This window comes from Xylocopa sonorina, chromosome 12, assembly GCF_050948175.1.
Source record: "Xylocopa sonorina isolate GNS202 chromosome 12, iyXylSono1_principal, whole genome shotgun sequence".
NCBI classification, from domain to species: Eukaryota; Metazoa; Arthropoda; class Insecta; order Hymenoptera; family Apidae; genus Xylocopa; species Xylocopa sonorina.
The window spans coordinates 4,171,781-4,188,751 of record NC_135204.1 but is presented as its reverse complement, the minus strand read 5'-3'; the positions used below and the strand labels follow the sequence as shown (position 1 = coordinate 4,188,751).

Below are 16,971 nucleotides of genomic sequence, written 5' to 3'. Positions count from 1 at the left end.
TCTGTATAATGCGATTGTATTTGAGTTTCTAAATTTGGTATTATGTATTATGGTTTACTTAACTCATCTAAAATATATACAATAAATGTAATATATTATATTAATTAATTAAATATTCATAATTAAAACCGTAGCACAAATGGTCTGAACAAGATCGAACTGTATATTTAAATAATTAAAACAGTTCAAAAACAATTGAGGAACATTTTAAAGTAACGTTGAATATTATTAAGAATCACTATTTAGTATTTTTAGAATTAATCAAGTAATCAAGAATCTCTTCGATTACTCTAAGTGACCTGTTATCTTACGAACATCCAGTTAGTTCACTAACAATCGCAGTAGTTCTGTGAAACTAATGCGAAACCATTATTCCAAGCTAGGTTTACTTTGATCTTTACTTCATTTACTCATAGCCTGTAATTGGGTAAATAAGTCTTTCGTTGAAATTATGGGGAGTGTATCGAAGTCGATTTAATTTTTCTAGTAATCAGACTATTGGTGGGGTTGACAAAACATAATTATCGAATAACACTTACTGTTGTGTAATTCTGATGAAGCAAACACTTCTTTTAACAAATACCACAATTTTTATATTTTTATATTTAAATTTTTCGCATGCATGTTTATGCAAAATGTTTTTTCTCTTTTAATATCCATTCAATAATTTAATGATTATCCACGTGTAAAAAAATATTGAATATTAAAAAGAAAGGAAACATTTTGTATAAATGTGTTCGATTCGAAAATTCCTTTTGTACATATTTCGAAATATCTGTATTTGTACGCGAAGCGTGAATTCTCCAATTGATTTCGTAACGACAACCATAAAAAGTAATCAATTAACGACTCTGATGTGATAACATGCGATAGGTTCATTAAAAGGAATCTATTGGAATGGAAACGAGTAGTATCAATGGATATTAAGTCAGTTTCACTGTATTTACACTTATAGATCGATCGTAGAATTTTTTTTAACAAACTTACGCATCAGGAAGATGATATATTATTTTCAAAATAATTTTCTTTCATTATAATTAATATTTTATTTTATCATGTATTATTTATCTCTAGTCATACGTATGCAGAACACAGTAATTCCCAACTAGTGTTCTGTAAGTATTTAATAAGTGTTCCTTGAATTTAGTCGCAAACCGGAAGTGTACGAACGTAAATCGATCAAATTAAAGTCACAAAATTTTCATAAACATGATATTGGATTATTTCAACGTGTCAACGTAAAAACAAAAATTAATCTTGCCAAATTCGAATAAAGTAATCGATGACAAGCTTATGCACTCCATATTAATTTAAGTAAGTGTTTCACTGAAGAAAGTTGCTCACAAAAGTATTCCACACTATCGATGAAAATGTAATTAAAATAGAATTTCAATTCAAAACGGTGTGCTCACATTTGAAGAAACGAGTGCACTCGCACAAACCAATCTATTTCCATAGTTAAATATAAAGGAAAAATAAAACGTGTTTAAATTAAGTAAAATTAAATAGATTTCCGGGAAAATCGTTTACTTTGACCAGAATAAATTAAACAAATTGAACGATCTCCTAAATGCGTCTAAATAAAACGCCGCGATAAACGTGCCTCGCACGGAGACAATCTGAAGCGGTCCAGCAATCTCCTGATGGAGTAGAGATCACTTTTGCGAAGTTACACGGTTTGGGAAATCGTGAAAATCGGCAAACAGCGGAACGCACTCTCGTTACGCAACAAATGGAAACAATCATTAGACCTCTATTGCTGGGCAAATGCTTTATACCCACCAGTTCGTTATCGGCGTTATTTAGCAACACGTAGCCGTCCCGTTGATTACAGACCGGGCACAGTCGATCGTCAGATTAACAAATGATACGTGACGTTCTTCTCGAGCCAGCTGGTTGCGCAACGCGTATTTTACAGATCACTTTCCACAGCTTCTTTTTAACTGTTTTAATAAAAATGATATAAGTTTATTTTTAATAATGTAATACGTAATTTTGCTTTTCCTTTAGAGACTGATTGACTCTTTGTTCACACGTTGTTTATAGAAATTTACTCATCGAACATTCACGAAATTATATGCATTCTCTTATTTTCAAACATTTACATTTACGCATATGCATGCTCTTAGAAAAATTCTTGAATATATTGATTATTTAAGACACGTACGCACATACTCTTAGCAATAGTCTCGAATATTGATCATTCGAGAATATTCATAATTTCACAATTACATCTTAAACTTTCACGCATACCAAGTTACACTTAGTAAAATCAATCACTCGTTACACGTCATTCTTGTGCATTTCATGCGAAATCTACAGCATACACGCAATAAAAGTGTTTGCTGCATTTACAAGTGAACTTAATTTCAGTGTGACAACGTCCGCGTTTAGTGGGACTGTCCCACATTTGGGTTTCTTGTTTCAGATTGAAAACTGTTTAACAAAGTGTTTCACGTTATCTTGACAATCTTTTTGTCTTTTGGATAAAACAACTATATGTTTATTAATTATTTACATTTTTGCAAAGTAGAGTTGGTGTTAATATTAGATGGTTTGAAACGTTGAAGGCTGTATTGCAAGTGATGTGCAATTTCTTCAATGCTTGGGTGGAATTTTGTAATAACATATCAAAAAATGATGATTAATTGAAAAAAATTCGTAATGTACGAGTGATTATATCTTTATTTGTATGCTGTTGTTTCAATTTTGCAACGTATACTTTTTGTGTTCTGTATTTTATAGGAAGAATACAGGTTTTTATTAAAATTTTATTTACGAGACGTCAAGAATTATATTAAAATATGATCGTAAATGTTTTGAGAATGAAACTTATAATTGAAATTCGTCCGCGCAAATGTTTTAAGCTTTGAGAACTCTGTTTTACGAACAGCGAAATATTTGCATTTATATCGATTAAAAATTCATTTTTTAAAGCTTTGCTGCGACCTGTATCGTATTTAGATTTTTTTAAATATTTCGTGGACTAAATTTTATCAACGTTTGTAATATAAACTTGCATTGAAATCAATAATCGCAATATTTAAACAGTTCAGATTTTATCATCAATTTCACGAGTCCCTCCATTGATTTTATTAATTTACACATCGTGTTTGTATATCTTTGGATATATTTTCCGTTTTTACCCCGTTTACACTTTATTTTAATCGCAAAATATAAAAGTTCGTCTTATGCGACACGTACAATAAAATTAATTTAGTAGTTACTGCCATCGTCTTCAGCTTGTTGCTGTCAAACCTCAAAATTACTCGCTTCTGAAATATGTAATAATCGAAAAGTGTCTAGACGCAAAATGAAAATATTATTTCAGGAACAGAAAGCATGGAAAACGAGAGAAATTATTTTTCTTCGGTTTATTTTAAAATTCAACAAAACGTATTACAGAGTCGTGTTTTCTGACCAAATAAAGATTCAAAAGTTGAAGGGAGTGTTTTGTGACGAATTAAATTCAAATGTGAAGAAGCACTGGGAGAGAAAGTGAAAAGCGTGGAAAAATATTTCTGTTTCTTCTCTCTTGTGCAATCATAAAACCTAATCGATTATTAAAAATCTTTATAAACGAAATTATCGCGTAATTTGCTTTTGCTTCGTTTACAATCAAGTCTCGTATAACACGATTAATTCGTACCGCGTTATAAGAAACTCAGAAATGAGAGAAATATAAATGAATTTTATTCGTTCTGCGTTACACGAGAATTGCATTCTCAGAACAGCAAGTTATGATGCGCACGGTTACGAAATAAAATTTGATAAATACAAAAGGCAAGATATAGCTTAGGACGTACATAAAATTAGAAAAGCTGTTGCAATTTTAGTTATCACACTTAAATTTACAAATTATTATATTATTGTGTACAAGTTTATTAGGAGATAAATATTGTTATTATATCGTTACTAAAGTAATAAGGCTACAAAAGTTACAAAGTTCAAAGTTCGAACTTACAAAGTTTGGCTAAACAAAAAGTTAGAAAACCACAAAATTACAAAGTTCAAAGTTCGAACTTACAAAGTTTGGCTAAACAAAAAGTTACAAAACCTTGTTATTACATAGTCATTACAATAAATTCTACAGATTTTGATAATTCTAGAAATCTGCAAAGAAACAACAATAAGTGTCGAGGCATCAGCAGAAGATTAGAAAAAAGCTTTCGTCAAGAATAGCTTGCAAGTAGCCGAGCGAAACGCTAAAAACGGAACGCGTAATGGGCAACGCTGGTATTATAAACGGATCGAGAAAATTGAATAAGATAAACAGACGATCAAATATTCTTTTTGGCCGCTCGAAATCCAGTGGATCGAAGGGGAATGAAAACTGGGCGGGATGGTGGATGCTCGCCGTTATGTCGCGCTTTAAATGCAAGCCGCTTTCGTAGGTTTGTAGCCGGGCGAACCGTTTTTATTAAATCACTCGATCCCGGGAATAATGTCATTTCTACCTACAACGAGGTCGGGCAAGTTCCCGCTCCTTTACTCTTGCTCCTCAAGAGCGACGTTTCATCCTATCTGCGTTGACGTCGCGACTCTGGAGCCTGCGGATCACTTTGAAAATTAAATATGCCTGGTGGGAATACTTTCCATTGTTCTACGGATCAACATCGCGTACGATTGTGCAATTATTTTCGGAAACAAAGGGCGAATTTCGAAGGGTGAGCTTCTTTCTTCCAGCAGGCAATATTAATCCCTTCAAGGACATCCGTGCGTAAGCTTTGATGGAAATACTTCTCATTGATCCACGGGACAACATCGCGTACGATTGTGCAATTATTTTTGGAAACAAAGGGCGAATTACGAAGGGCGAGCTTCTGAAAGAATTCTTCCACGAAGCGATATTAATCTCTTCAAGGACACGCATGCGTAGGCTTTGATGTGATAAAGTTCCTTCGGTTATTCGAAAAATATGGTTAATATTTGATAAGTAAAATAGCAAGCTTCTAAAATATAGTGTTGTTAGTTTAAAAACGCAATTTGAAGTGTTAGATTTTTTTTTAATAATAAGAAAAGTTGGCTTACGATGAAGAATAGAAGTTCCTTCTGTTATTTGAAAATATGGTTAATATCTGATAAATAAAATAGCCAGCATGTAAAATATAGTGTTGTTAGTTTAAAAACGCAATTTGTAGTGTTAGATTTTTTTTTAATAATAAGAAAAGTTGGCTTACGATGAAGAATAGAAGTTCCTTCTGTTATTTGCAAAATATGGTTAATATCTGATAAATAAAATAGCCAGCATGTAAAATATAGTGTTGTTAGTTTAAAAACGCAATTTGTAGTGTTAGATTATTTTTAAATAAGAACAAAAGTTATCTTACGTTGAAGAATAGAAGTATTTGTCTCTTTAGCTGAAATTCTGAAATTTATATATCCTCGTCTTAAATATTGTAATATTTTTAGATAATCGTTATGTCGAATCTAATTAAGCAGTCGCTAATCGTATCGGGTATAAAGTGTTCGTATGCGACCTATTCACGTCGCATTAAGCGCAAATAAACGTTTGCCTGGAACAATTACGTACCTCGCAATACAGAGATTTGATTTCATGGCGCGACGAATTGATGGAGGTACCAATAAACTACAGAAACATTCAATTATACTTAACATTTTCAAATACTTTTAATGTCACTTTTCTTCCAAGTTACGTTAAATATCATATACAGATCTCAACAATAAAATGTACAACTACTTCCTTTTTAGCATTTTATAAATAGTTTAGGGAATAAATTTCTATTGGGATAATTGTGAATTATTTTTTGCTATATATTAATGATATTTTAAAATTTATTGTACAATTTGTACTGCTAAACTGGTTATTTGTATGCTCGAAGAGCATTTGAGCTCAAAATTTATAAAAAAAAATCACAAATTTTAGAAAATCCAAGCATTGCGATTAAAATAAACGAATAAAACTGTTTCGTCTTCACCAACTAGTTAACTATGCACTTTATTGAACTATTGATACTTAAATTATGGTAAACTCTACTTTCACTCGTGGATGTGGGTGTATAAAGCAATAAAGGAGATGGAAGTTTAAATTTTAATAGCAGTGTTGTTCTTCATTGTGAGAAAATTACTCGTATTCGAAAGTCGTCAGTGATAATGTTTTTATTTATTTAGGTCATTTAAGAATAGAATATATAAAACAGCAAAGTTATTAAGGAGAAGTCAAAGTGGATTTCCTTTTTACAAATGATTTCCTCAAATCTCCTTAATCCAAATAATTCATCCCCCTAATGCAGTTTCCTGCAAAATAATATTAAAATAAAATTAATATATTTGTAACGAACTGATTATACAATATTTTGTACATTATCTTATCTTCAATCCTTCTCGTTATAGCATTCTATTTCACTCTTAATAAAGCATTCCTTTATTTCTTTTTTCTTTGCTACATTTTAGCAGATACTTTTCAAATTTAATTATCTATAATTAGAGAAAATTTTACAATCTTTTTCCATTACATTAATTTTTAATATTTACAAGTATCTTATATTTTACACAGTAATAGGTACAGATTTACAGGAAAGTTTTAAGTTCATAGAATTTAAAAATTAGGTTCAAAACCACCCCTAAAACATTGTATAATTACAATATAGAGTTAATGATAAATTAAAATATACAAACCATTAACAAATTTTAAGCAACTCAATAATCATCCTTGATTATTGCAATCAAATAACAACGCTCTGCGATTGATAATAATTACAGAACACCCACGAACACGATATTGGTTATAAAATAAATACAAACACGTGCTGAAAAAATTGCGAGAATTACATTTAACAATATCAATGAAGATACAAATGGTAATTAAAACGCGTTACAACGTGCTGTTACAGTTTAAAGCACCCGTATCGGGTACAATGGACTCATGGACTGTCACTCTCGTTACGCGCAATCCCGATTGCAATTGAAACCAAACAGAATAGGCCACAGAATACGTCTCGTCGACAGTCATAAGCACAAAGTGCGAACGAAACGTTTGTCGCGAGCGTGCCAGCTCGCAAATGTTTCCATTTTTGTCGAGCGCAGACTCTGTGATAAAAAAACGATTTGTCGCCGGGACAGCGGCGTTGAAAGCTTGGCGAACAGAAAATTGCACCGTTTGTGGCGCAGCTATTTTGCATGGAACTCCAAAGGGCACTGTCAAGCACCTCATCGTCTTTTCGCTGGCTTCTTCGCTGATTGTCATCGTTGTTACGAAAATACACCATATTTGTTTCCTCGAGTTTCTTCGAAAGTAGGTTTTTAGGTAATTTCGCGAGGGAAAAGGAACTACGCCTTGTTCATCTTTCACTATTTTCATTTACTTTCGAATTCTGTTTCTTTTTAGAAAATATATTGGTCGTTCAGATATTTTTATATTTTACATTTCTTTTCTTTGGTAAAATATTGATACAATAAATACTTTTGTTGCACTATGTTCAATATGATTGAAAGCTATGGAAAGCTGGTTTAGAATACTGCTTAGCTAAAATACTGTAACCTTAATTTTGTAATAGTTTAGCTATCTTCCTATTTTTGCCACACTCTCGAGATTTTACAATAAAACTTATTTTTCGCTAAAAAATTGAAAAATTTGTATTTTAATAAAAATAGTCGAATTTTTGGAAACTAAAAACAAATTAATCATCATTCTATTATCTATAAGGAAAATGAAAATTTAAGAAATGCCTTCATTGACATCGCGCTAATATTTTATAAAATTTTAGTTAATAAAATCGAAGTTATTTCGCGTAAAGTAGTTTTTATACGTGGATCGAAAATGTGGTAGGAAAGGCTCAAATGCCCCGACCAATCACCGTGGTTAATCTCTGCCTGATCCATTTCACATCGTTTGGGCTCGAATGCAAACGAGCGAATTCCCTTACGCGTACTTTTTTTTTTATTGCCGCTGAGCATTTCAATAGTACATTGAATTAAGCCACCGCCACACAAAGCACGATTTACTGCACAGCCGTTTGTTTTACACATTGCCTGTTCCCGTGCATTAATTTTATTTGCATTCCTCACGGTTGAATTCGAGTAACTTGATTTGAAGTTTGCGTTCATACAAGTCGAATTACTCGTTAACGTTATTTCGATTAACCTTGCGTACTGACAAACCACTAAACTACTAAACTAGCAAACCATTTGGCAAGTTAACTAGGAACTTTTTACTTTTTTTTCTGCAAACAACACACTTACTTCGATTTTACAACGTACAATACAATTCGTAGTCCAAATGCATTTTAAGACAGGAGAAAAGTCAAACGAAATCTGAACTTCGTTCGAGTCTTGAAAAAACAAGTTTCATCTCAAGAAAAATGATGAATGCACAATCTGAAGTAACTTAAATTCATGTCAATTTCGTTATAACATTGGTTTAGTCCTTTGAAGAGTGAAAACTGAAAATAACATTTCAAGTTAAATAAATTCTAAATACTCATCGATAAAATGCTTTCAAGTTGTTTCAATTCGAAAAATCGTCGATTCAAATAATTCGACTGAAGATGAACTTCATTCGAAACGAAGAAGACGTAACTTTTCCGATGAAGCGTAGCTAAGAGGGTAGATTATTATATATGGAAAATTATGCAAAAATATACATACTTTCGTATCGCGCGACTCTTTCGGCCTCTGTCAGCACAGAATGATGCATGAAGGTCCAGCACCGGAACATGCAGGAAACTACATAATGTGTACCAGCTATCTGCATTCAATATGGCGGTGTTTCTAGCGTGCATGGCGTCGTGTAGAGCAGATAGCAGCAAATCAGGCGCGGAATCGTGCCTCGTCTGACATTTATTTCGTACAACGTGAATTCCTATGACCTGACAAAGATATTGCACTACTATTTTCATATAACACGACTTTTCTAATAATACAATAAACATTACATTTGCTATAGTTGAATATTAAATCGTTCTCTTCGCTATTACAGATTTCTTTTGATTTTTAATGCGTCTACTCTTAACACTTAACCGAAATAATTCGTAAGTTTCCAGTGGGAGTGGACTATCAATTCTGTTATTGATCATTTTTCTGATTAGCAACATAAAAATAGACAGAAAAAATACAAGTTCGTCAACGGCTATTCGAAAACAAAAATCAAATGACAGATTATAACGTGAATGGTTTCTTGGTAATAATAATTGAATGACGTATTGCTACGTCAATATAATTAATATAGCGATACAAGTATGCATTGTGTGAGAAAAGTTCTCGTACGTCACGATTTCCTATGACGCGAATCGATATAACGCGTAACATAATCTATCAACAGCATTGTACGAAATTCACGAGCTCGTGTCCAATAAGATTCGACGATCCCACGGATTCGTAGCGAGCAAAAATTAACCATTATGTACTGCGTACCCTTTGCGTGTCCACGGGATCGTCCATTTTCATCCGTCGCAGGACCGCCTTGTCAGTGCGTCCTCGTATAATTCAATGCAGGCTGAAACATTCAACTGTGAAAAGTTCGCGTGCAACATAGGTCCCTTCTGTATCCAACCTTAAGCCTGTGTACGAGATAGACAATTATCGTCGATCGATATGCTTCGATAAATGTTTCATCTGGCTCCTAATTTGAACTCTGTACAACACCTGCGCTTCGACAATATCATAAATGAATATCAGCAATTTTATTGTTACGATGACAATTTTGTTTTTACGTACAATTTTGTTACAATATTAGTATCTAAATCTTGTGTTATACTGTTTATTTAAGATATAATTTCGCTGTTCTCTTGGTAAGAACGAGGCAAAGGTAATACAGTTTCGAATAATGATGCTGGATGTGATAGAAATTTAAAGTATGATATTCTATTCAACTAAATGCTTTTATTACTAGGCTTTAGAGATCGTCTTTACGCTTCGAGAGCTATAAGAATCGTGAGAACACTCCACAAAAAATCTGGGATCCTTCTGACTAAGGAAAAAATTACGACGCAATGTCTGTACATGTTTTTCTTTCAGGCCCTTCAGTCTAAACTGATTTGGACCTCTCGAACAGATTTTCTTCTCCAGTTTATATACAGGATTCTATTTCTTAAAACAAGATTCATTTTTGTTTCTACGTTGACATGTTGAAATAATTCAACAAATAAGAAAGTACAAAGTATAAAACATTTATTATATTAATGAGTTCCACTATCGTTAACCATCATTTTGTTGCTTGTAAGTATCATAAAACGGACGTAGTCATTGTTGAAGATGTAAATACTCGTTCTAAATTTAGTCGTAGCAACGTAGACGTACGTTGACATGTTGAAATAATTCAACAAATGAGAAAGTACAAAGTATAAAACATTTATTATATTAATGAGTTCCACTATCGTTAACCATCATTTTGTTGCTTGTAAATATCATAAAACGGACGTAGTCATTGTTGAAGATGTAAATACTCGTTCTAAATTTAGTCGTAGCAACGTAGCTTCTCCTCTACAAAGAAATCCCCATAATTTTCCACATTTAATTTGAATTTTTCCATTCCATTTCGAGGTACCATCTTTCAAACGAAAGCTGAGCTTCTTGAAGTAGAGCTTCATTCACCGTATCCCGGTAATTTAAACGAGCCAACCGAAAATAACGGTAGAGGAGGAACAATTATTTCTGCAACGATGTGTGTTTAGCCTTTTACGGGGAAACCACCGCGCGGCGAAAGACCTTTGTTGGTAACGAGCTTTCGCGCGATCGAGTCCCTTTAAAGAGCTTTCGAAGCTTTTAGAACGCGCAAACGGTAGGCGGCCCGGGGAAAGAAGCTCGAAACCGTTGATCGATTAGAGCCAGCCTTCGTTTAAGATAATAATTGAGTGAATAAGTTCACGCCCTCGTTTGAGCCGCGCGATTTTTCATTCCTCCTGCGGATCACGCGCGACCAATCACAGCGGCGCTTTTTAGTTTGGCTTTCAGTTTGCCCTCTCGCGCGACGCATTCCTTTTTTCTCTCTCTCTCTCTCTCTCTCTCTCTCTCTCCTCTCCCTTCCATCACGCGCTTTTCCTTTTCTCTTCCCGTCGCGCTCGATTTGCGATTTACCAACCGGGGATCCGATTGATTCGCGCCGCGTGTGTACGTTCTATTTTCGAATTATTTAACCTCCACATTTTCAATTTCTTCGTAACGTAAAACAGTTTCAGAGTTGAATGCGTTTAAAAACGATTTCGCGTCGTACGACCGCGTTTCGTGTTTCTGTTTTGCTTGAAATCATTCCGCGAATGTAATCGACTTCTCGTGAAATTATTGAAAAATTTATATTGAAGGATGAAATAAAAACGATTCGCAGAGGACACGTGGTATAAAGTTAGTGACAGCGATTGTAATAGTTGTAATAAGGATGTAGGTGGACAGAGTGATTGGGGAAGTACAAAGGTAGCAGTCAATATTTTTTACACGATTCAAACAGAACAGTTTGTATTTATTTTATGAATGAACAAATATACGCTTCCTTGTTCCGTTTTATTTATCAGAAATATATGTAGTAACATAACGATGAGTTACGTAAGATACAAAATATAACTGAGACTCTATTTGCAAATAACCAGTTTTTCTTTATGAAATTAAATTATTTTGCCTATTTTTATTTCATTAAAATCTATGTACGTGTGTGTGCTTATAAAACACATGTACGTAGAATTTTTAACAATGATAGGGTCTTGACTTGTTGTCAACCAAAAGTGTTTTTAGTATTTTCATACTAATTTTTTAATAATAAAATACTGACCAAAATGATGTAGATACTGAATATTTAATTATTTACTATTAAAAATAAAAAAAAGATTGCCAACAACACACGGAGTTCCCAAGCGGTCACCCATCTAAGTACTATCCGTGCCTAACGCAGCTTAACTTCAGTGATCGGACGAGAACTGGTGTTTCACCTGCGTAGTATGGTCGTTGACGAAAGAGTAATATTGTACCTCGTATATTAAGGTTTAATTTGCACTAAGAAAGTATTAAAAAATAGTATTTATTTTTACAACAGTCTACAGATTGTACTAGAAAACAATAACTATTGCAATTAGCTACCAGTCGTCGCAATTTGATACCAATTTGGACAGTAAAACTAAAAGTCAGAGAAACCTTGAAGAGTATCTCAATTGGGCAACGAATATAAGTGAGACATACTAATTAAATTATTTAAAAGATAGTCACTTTCATTAGGTAATTAAAAATATCTTATTGTTTCTTGTATTCTTGGATTAATTTTAACAATTTCGTTCTCTTTTCTCTTCAGTTGGATCGTAATTTATGTTATACATTTATACCCTGCATTAAAATAAACGTCGTTTTCGTTCTTAATGTAAAATCCTTTGCTTATAGGTTGAAAATGCGTTATTTCTTTAATACTTCTGCTTTTTATACTTCTAATAAGTCGATTTATACATAACTCTATTTTTATGAAGGTAGTGCTTAATTGAAGTTGCACGTTCTGGTTTATAGTTCATTTCAAGATTTATTTATTGTTAGCATTTATAAGAATCTTTGTTATTTCTTGTAAAGATTTACATTTTTGCTTCAAGAAGCACTAACTATTTTACAATGCATATAGATAATTAGTAAGTTTAATTTGTTAATATTTTAACACTGTTTTGTAATGAAAAGTTTCCATTAGTAAAAAGTGTGAACTATATAAATACGATACTATCTGAAGTAGTTATGAAACGATAAATATTATAAGTATTTAATACTAATATTACTTTATAAAATTTAATTTTATAAGTTTTTATAAGTAAATTTTATAAATTTGATAAGTAATTTTATAACTTTATCATAATAATTTTATAATATAAATTATATATTATTTTTTTATAATGAACGATAAATATTATAAGTATTTATTATAGTATATTACGTGGACCTGGAGTAACTAAACAAATGATTTATTTTAACAGATAACAAACGTAAACTTTATGCTCACTCGAGGTGTGTTCGCTATACCGTTCAAAACTTAACTAACTTGCTGAGGGCTCCTTTCCCTCGCGTTACGTCTATCCTCGCCCCCTCATTTAGGTCTCGAGAAGGAGGGGTCACGTTCGCGGAAAACGTCTTTATTAACCCTCGAAGACGAAGAGAAAGTTTAGAGTCAAACATATGTTTAATGTCTCCAGTCTGTTCGTTTCGAGGATCAAGTATTCTCTTTCACTCTGCGCCACGGGGTGCAAGACGACTACGGTGGTCGTCACAAATGTAATAGGCTGTTGTGGAATATGAAAGTACGCACGCAACGTTTCTATCGTTAAGTCGAATGAATATACATGGAAAGTGTTTTAATTTACGTTAACAAAATTTATTGGTAACGAGGTATATTCTCTTCAGAAATATGAAGAAAGTGTTATATGTTAAACTTTTTCACTGCATCCTGTTGTAATTATCACTCATTTAATTTAGTAATTTTTATTTTCTTTGTAATACTGGAGTACAGTGTAATTACAGCTGCTTATAGAATATTTCAATTATATTACAAATTTATACTTTTATTCACAATAATTTCTTATCACAGTTAAACAATTCCTTTTTTTTTTAATAAAACCATCAACACTTTTCATTTAAAGAAAATTATCAATTGAACTATAAGATGCCATTAAATTAATTAATTAATACAACCAAAAGAACTAACTTAATATATACATAGTTATTTTTACGTGTACTGAGTAGACATTGAAATTCATTTCCCTAGTTAGACTCTTGAGGACTATTTCATCTCTAAAAAATTGTTTCAAGCATACACCAACAACATGAATGGCTCTCACGCGTCATTAAGGTTTGTTCCACCAGGTCTGCTCTCTCTCAACGCTCATCTTCTCTTTTTTTAGCCTCTAAACTACTACACTCATACTTAGAACTATAAATAAAACGCGAAAGAAATGTGCCAGGATACATAAAAAGCTACATCATGCACGATGGCTGCAGATATGGTTATACTTGTACGACAACAGTAATTAAGCTGCTCTCTTTTCGCGACAGGTGGTTGTTCTGCGTTTGGACACTCCTGTTTCGGTGGCCACGGGAAGAGGTTCGATCCACACATGCCTGCTAACGTGTTACAAGAAAACGAGACGCCCACGAGCGACAGAAATCAGGAGATGGAGGCTCTCCGTTTGAGCAACGAGTTCGCAGTTCCCGCGCAGAAGTTCGAAGGCCAGCCAAAGATAATTGTTCCTCAGACGCGCCGTCAGGGTTCCTTGAGATTCGACCCTTACACGTTGTCTTTCATGGTTCGCGAATGGGTATGCACTGATCTTAACAAGCAAAAACGAATGAATGGCGACACTCTGTTTAATGTCAGATCCCACGGATTTCAATTGGTCTCACCTTCAATTTCAACAGTTGCTTCTGCTCTTAAATATATAGTAGGATTCGTGTCGAACCGTTTTCCATAGAGCACGAAACAGGAATTGATTTACAAATTTTAAATAGGAATCTAAATTAAGTGGACCATTTCTGTAATTGTGGAACATCTCTTTTTTGTAGCTATCGACGTGGTTGACTTTGTAACAAATGAATAATATTTTATATAATATCGTAATCTAGGAAATGAGTTGCATTTTTAAATAATATGCAAGTTTTACATTCAATGTCGATCAGTTTTTGGGACATACTGTCTAAAGATTGCTCAACTGAGACACTTTAATATCAATTTTGATTATATTACAGTATAAGGAAGTACATTTTACCATGGAAAATTTTGAATGGAAAAGTTCGATTTTTAAATACCTTCTTCTCTCACGAAATAATTAGAAAAATGGTTTTAGGTAAAAGTTACGGGTTTACTGATGTAAATTAAAGGCAATATTTGCATTGCCTTGGCTCGCATTTCAAGTTATTGACTCGATCCTTAGTTTCCTTCTACAGAATCGAATGCAAATTCAAAATGCTCGTTTAAGTTCTGAGGATTCAAAAACGATTTTTAATTGCGACACAATGTACAATTTTTGTGAGTCTCCAAAATTATTAATTAAAAAAACTACGGCTGCTCACTAGTTTCATCTTTCATGGTTTTAGTACAATTGAAATAATTGAACGTAACTTATTAATACTTTTGATTAATTATTAAAATATACACACACATAATAGTTTGTGTTATTTCTAATCATGTTCTCTATTTTTGTATAACTTCGTTAAATATCCACTAATTTTTTATTTAATATATTGTGCACCACATTATTTATAGATATATAAAAAACACAAATATAACTCATAATGTTATTAATTAATTCTCGTAGCACATAATGTGTTCAAGTAACGAATAATGATGCATATAATATATAGAAGTCTTTTAAGTAAGCTCTGGACATTTTCAATTAAATTCAAATCTGGGGAGTCCTCAAAAATAAATAAATGATAAATAAATTACAACTTGAAAACTGTTAATATAAGAAATAACAAAAGTGATTGTACTAAATGTTTAGACAAGGCCTCAGACAAAGGCGATGTAGTGAGGAAATGCATATGGCCCTCTTGCACTGCCATCTAATATTTCTTACATTAATTGTTAAATAACTAGTAAATAATAAAACATCATGTATAGTAATACATATAATATGTTTGTGCGTAGAATATATCAACGAAAATGCATAAATAAGTTTTATTAAAAACACGAAAGGATACAGAAAATTGCACTAGCTCTAATCTTTTGATCAAAGATTGTATATGGTGGCAGTCTTAGTATTTTAAGTTGCATTGTACAGACTCTTACTGAAAAGTCAATGATACATCTTGGACCCTCCTCTGAAAATCGTCGATGCAGTTTGTAGCGATTTAGAACACAAATTAAGTTCCAAATGTATAACATTGTACACGGCCAATTAGGTTTCCCTAGATCGCGTTGTGCCCATGCTTTTACCCTTTGTGCATTGCCCCTTTTGTTTCTCTGTCCATTTCACACTCATTTAAATGTCAAACGCGCTACAAATATAGGATTGACATTGCCATGTGACAATGTTAAGATATCTTTGGGAAGTTGAAAGCCACATCCTCAATGGGTGAATCAAGAAAATACAAGATAAAAGGAAGTAATAAATAATTTTATTTTGGGCAAAGTTAATATTCGATCTACATTGAAAATACTTAAGCCACTAATTTTCTACTACCAATTTAAGGAAAAAATAGTTACTTTTTAAAGAATACAATCTTTTATATTAAAAGAAAAAATTTATTTGATTTGAAGGAGAGCTTACATGTTAATTGGATACGAATAAAGTAGAAAATGAATCGATTACAAAGTAAAACGTTTAATAAATACCACAGAAATATACGATAAAGCTGTTCGTTCGTTTTTGCGCTCTATTTTCAGAAAGTTCATTGTAGAGATTAACGATTTCGTTTAACAATTGCAGATAACGTCTCACCACCGCTTGCGCCAACCGGACGTCGAGCTTAATAACGAATAAACGGATAGGTTTCTATTATGCTTTGAATTTGAAGTTAGAGAACCAACAAAAAAAAATGTGTAAAATTGATAAATGAAAGCATGTTACGGAAAAATCTCGGACGTTATTGTATTATAATTTTTATATTCCGTTTTCGAATTCCTTTAAACGAAGCGAACTGTATTTAAACGACCACACGGGCATAGAGCGTACAATTGAAGACAGAACATTTCGTGTTTGGTTACGAATCAATATTACAAACCGATGTTATTGCACTTTACTATTTCTATATGTATTTGGGAATTTTCGTATTACTGTTAATGTCTGACCTTAATTATATGTAAGCATAAAGTAGAACGAATAAAAACGTTATTCCTTAAAACGCTTGTTTTAATTATCTACCGTTTTCGATTGCTCTAAATATAATTCATGAAGCGATAATATGAAAGTACAACAAAACATGTGAAATGCATGCGAGGATTTATATAAATTATAAATTGCAATCTGCAGTATTTGAATAATTTATAATCTATATCTGTAACTCAAAAAATGAAGAAAGAAATGATTTTAATTATTTTATTACAATTAAAATAATTTTATAATA

General features: G+C 32.5%; 1 protein-coding gene and 1 non-coding gene across 2 annotated transcripts in view; one reads left to right on the top strand and one right to left on the bottom strand.

The window, feature by feature from the left end:
• Positions 1 to 16,689, top strand: part of LOC143429811 (uncharacterized) — a 28,736-nt gene extending 12,047 nt beyond the window's left edge. Inside the window, exons 2-3 of the mRNA XM_076905606.1 lie at positions 13,963 to 14,225; positions 16,335 to 16,689. Coding sequence (XP_076761721.1) covers positions 13,963 to 14,225; positions 16,335 to 16,388 — 317 coding nt within the window. The 3' untranslated portion in view covers positions 16,389 to 16,689. The remainder of the gene's footprint in view (positions 1 to 13,962; positions 14,226 to 16,334) is intronic.
• Positions 11,777 to 11,897, bottom strand: LOC143430055 (5S ribosomal RNA). The gene has a single exon (XR_013102596.1). It is a non-coding gene; the product is annotated as a 5S ribosomal RNA (ribosomal RNA).
• Positions 16,690 to 16,971: the final 282 nt, after the last annotated feature.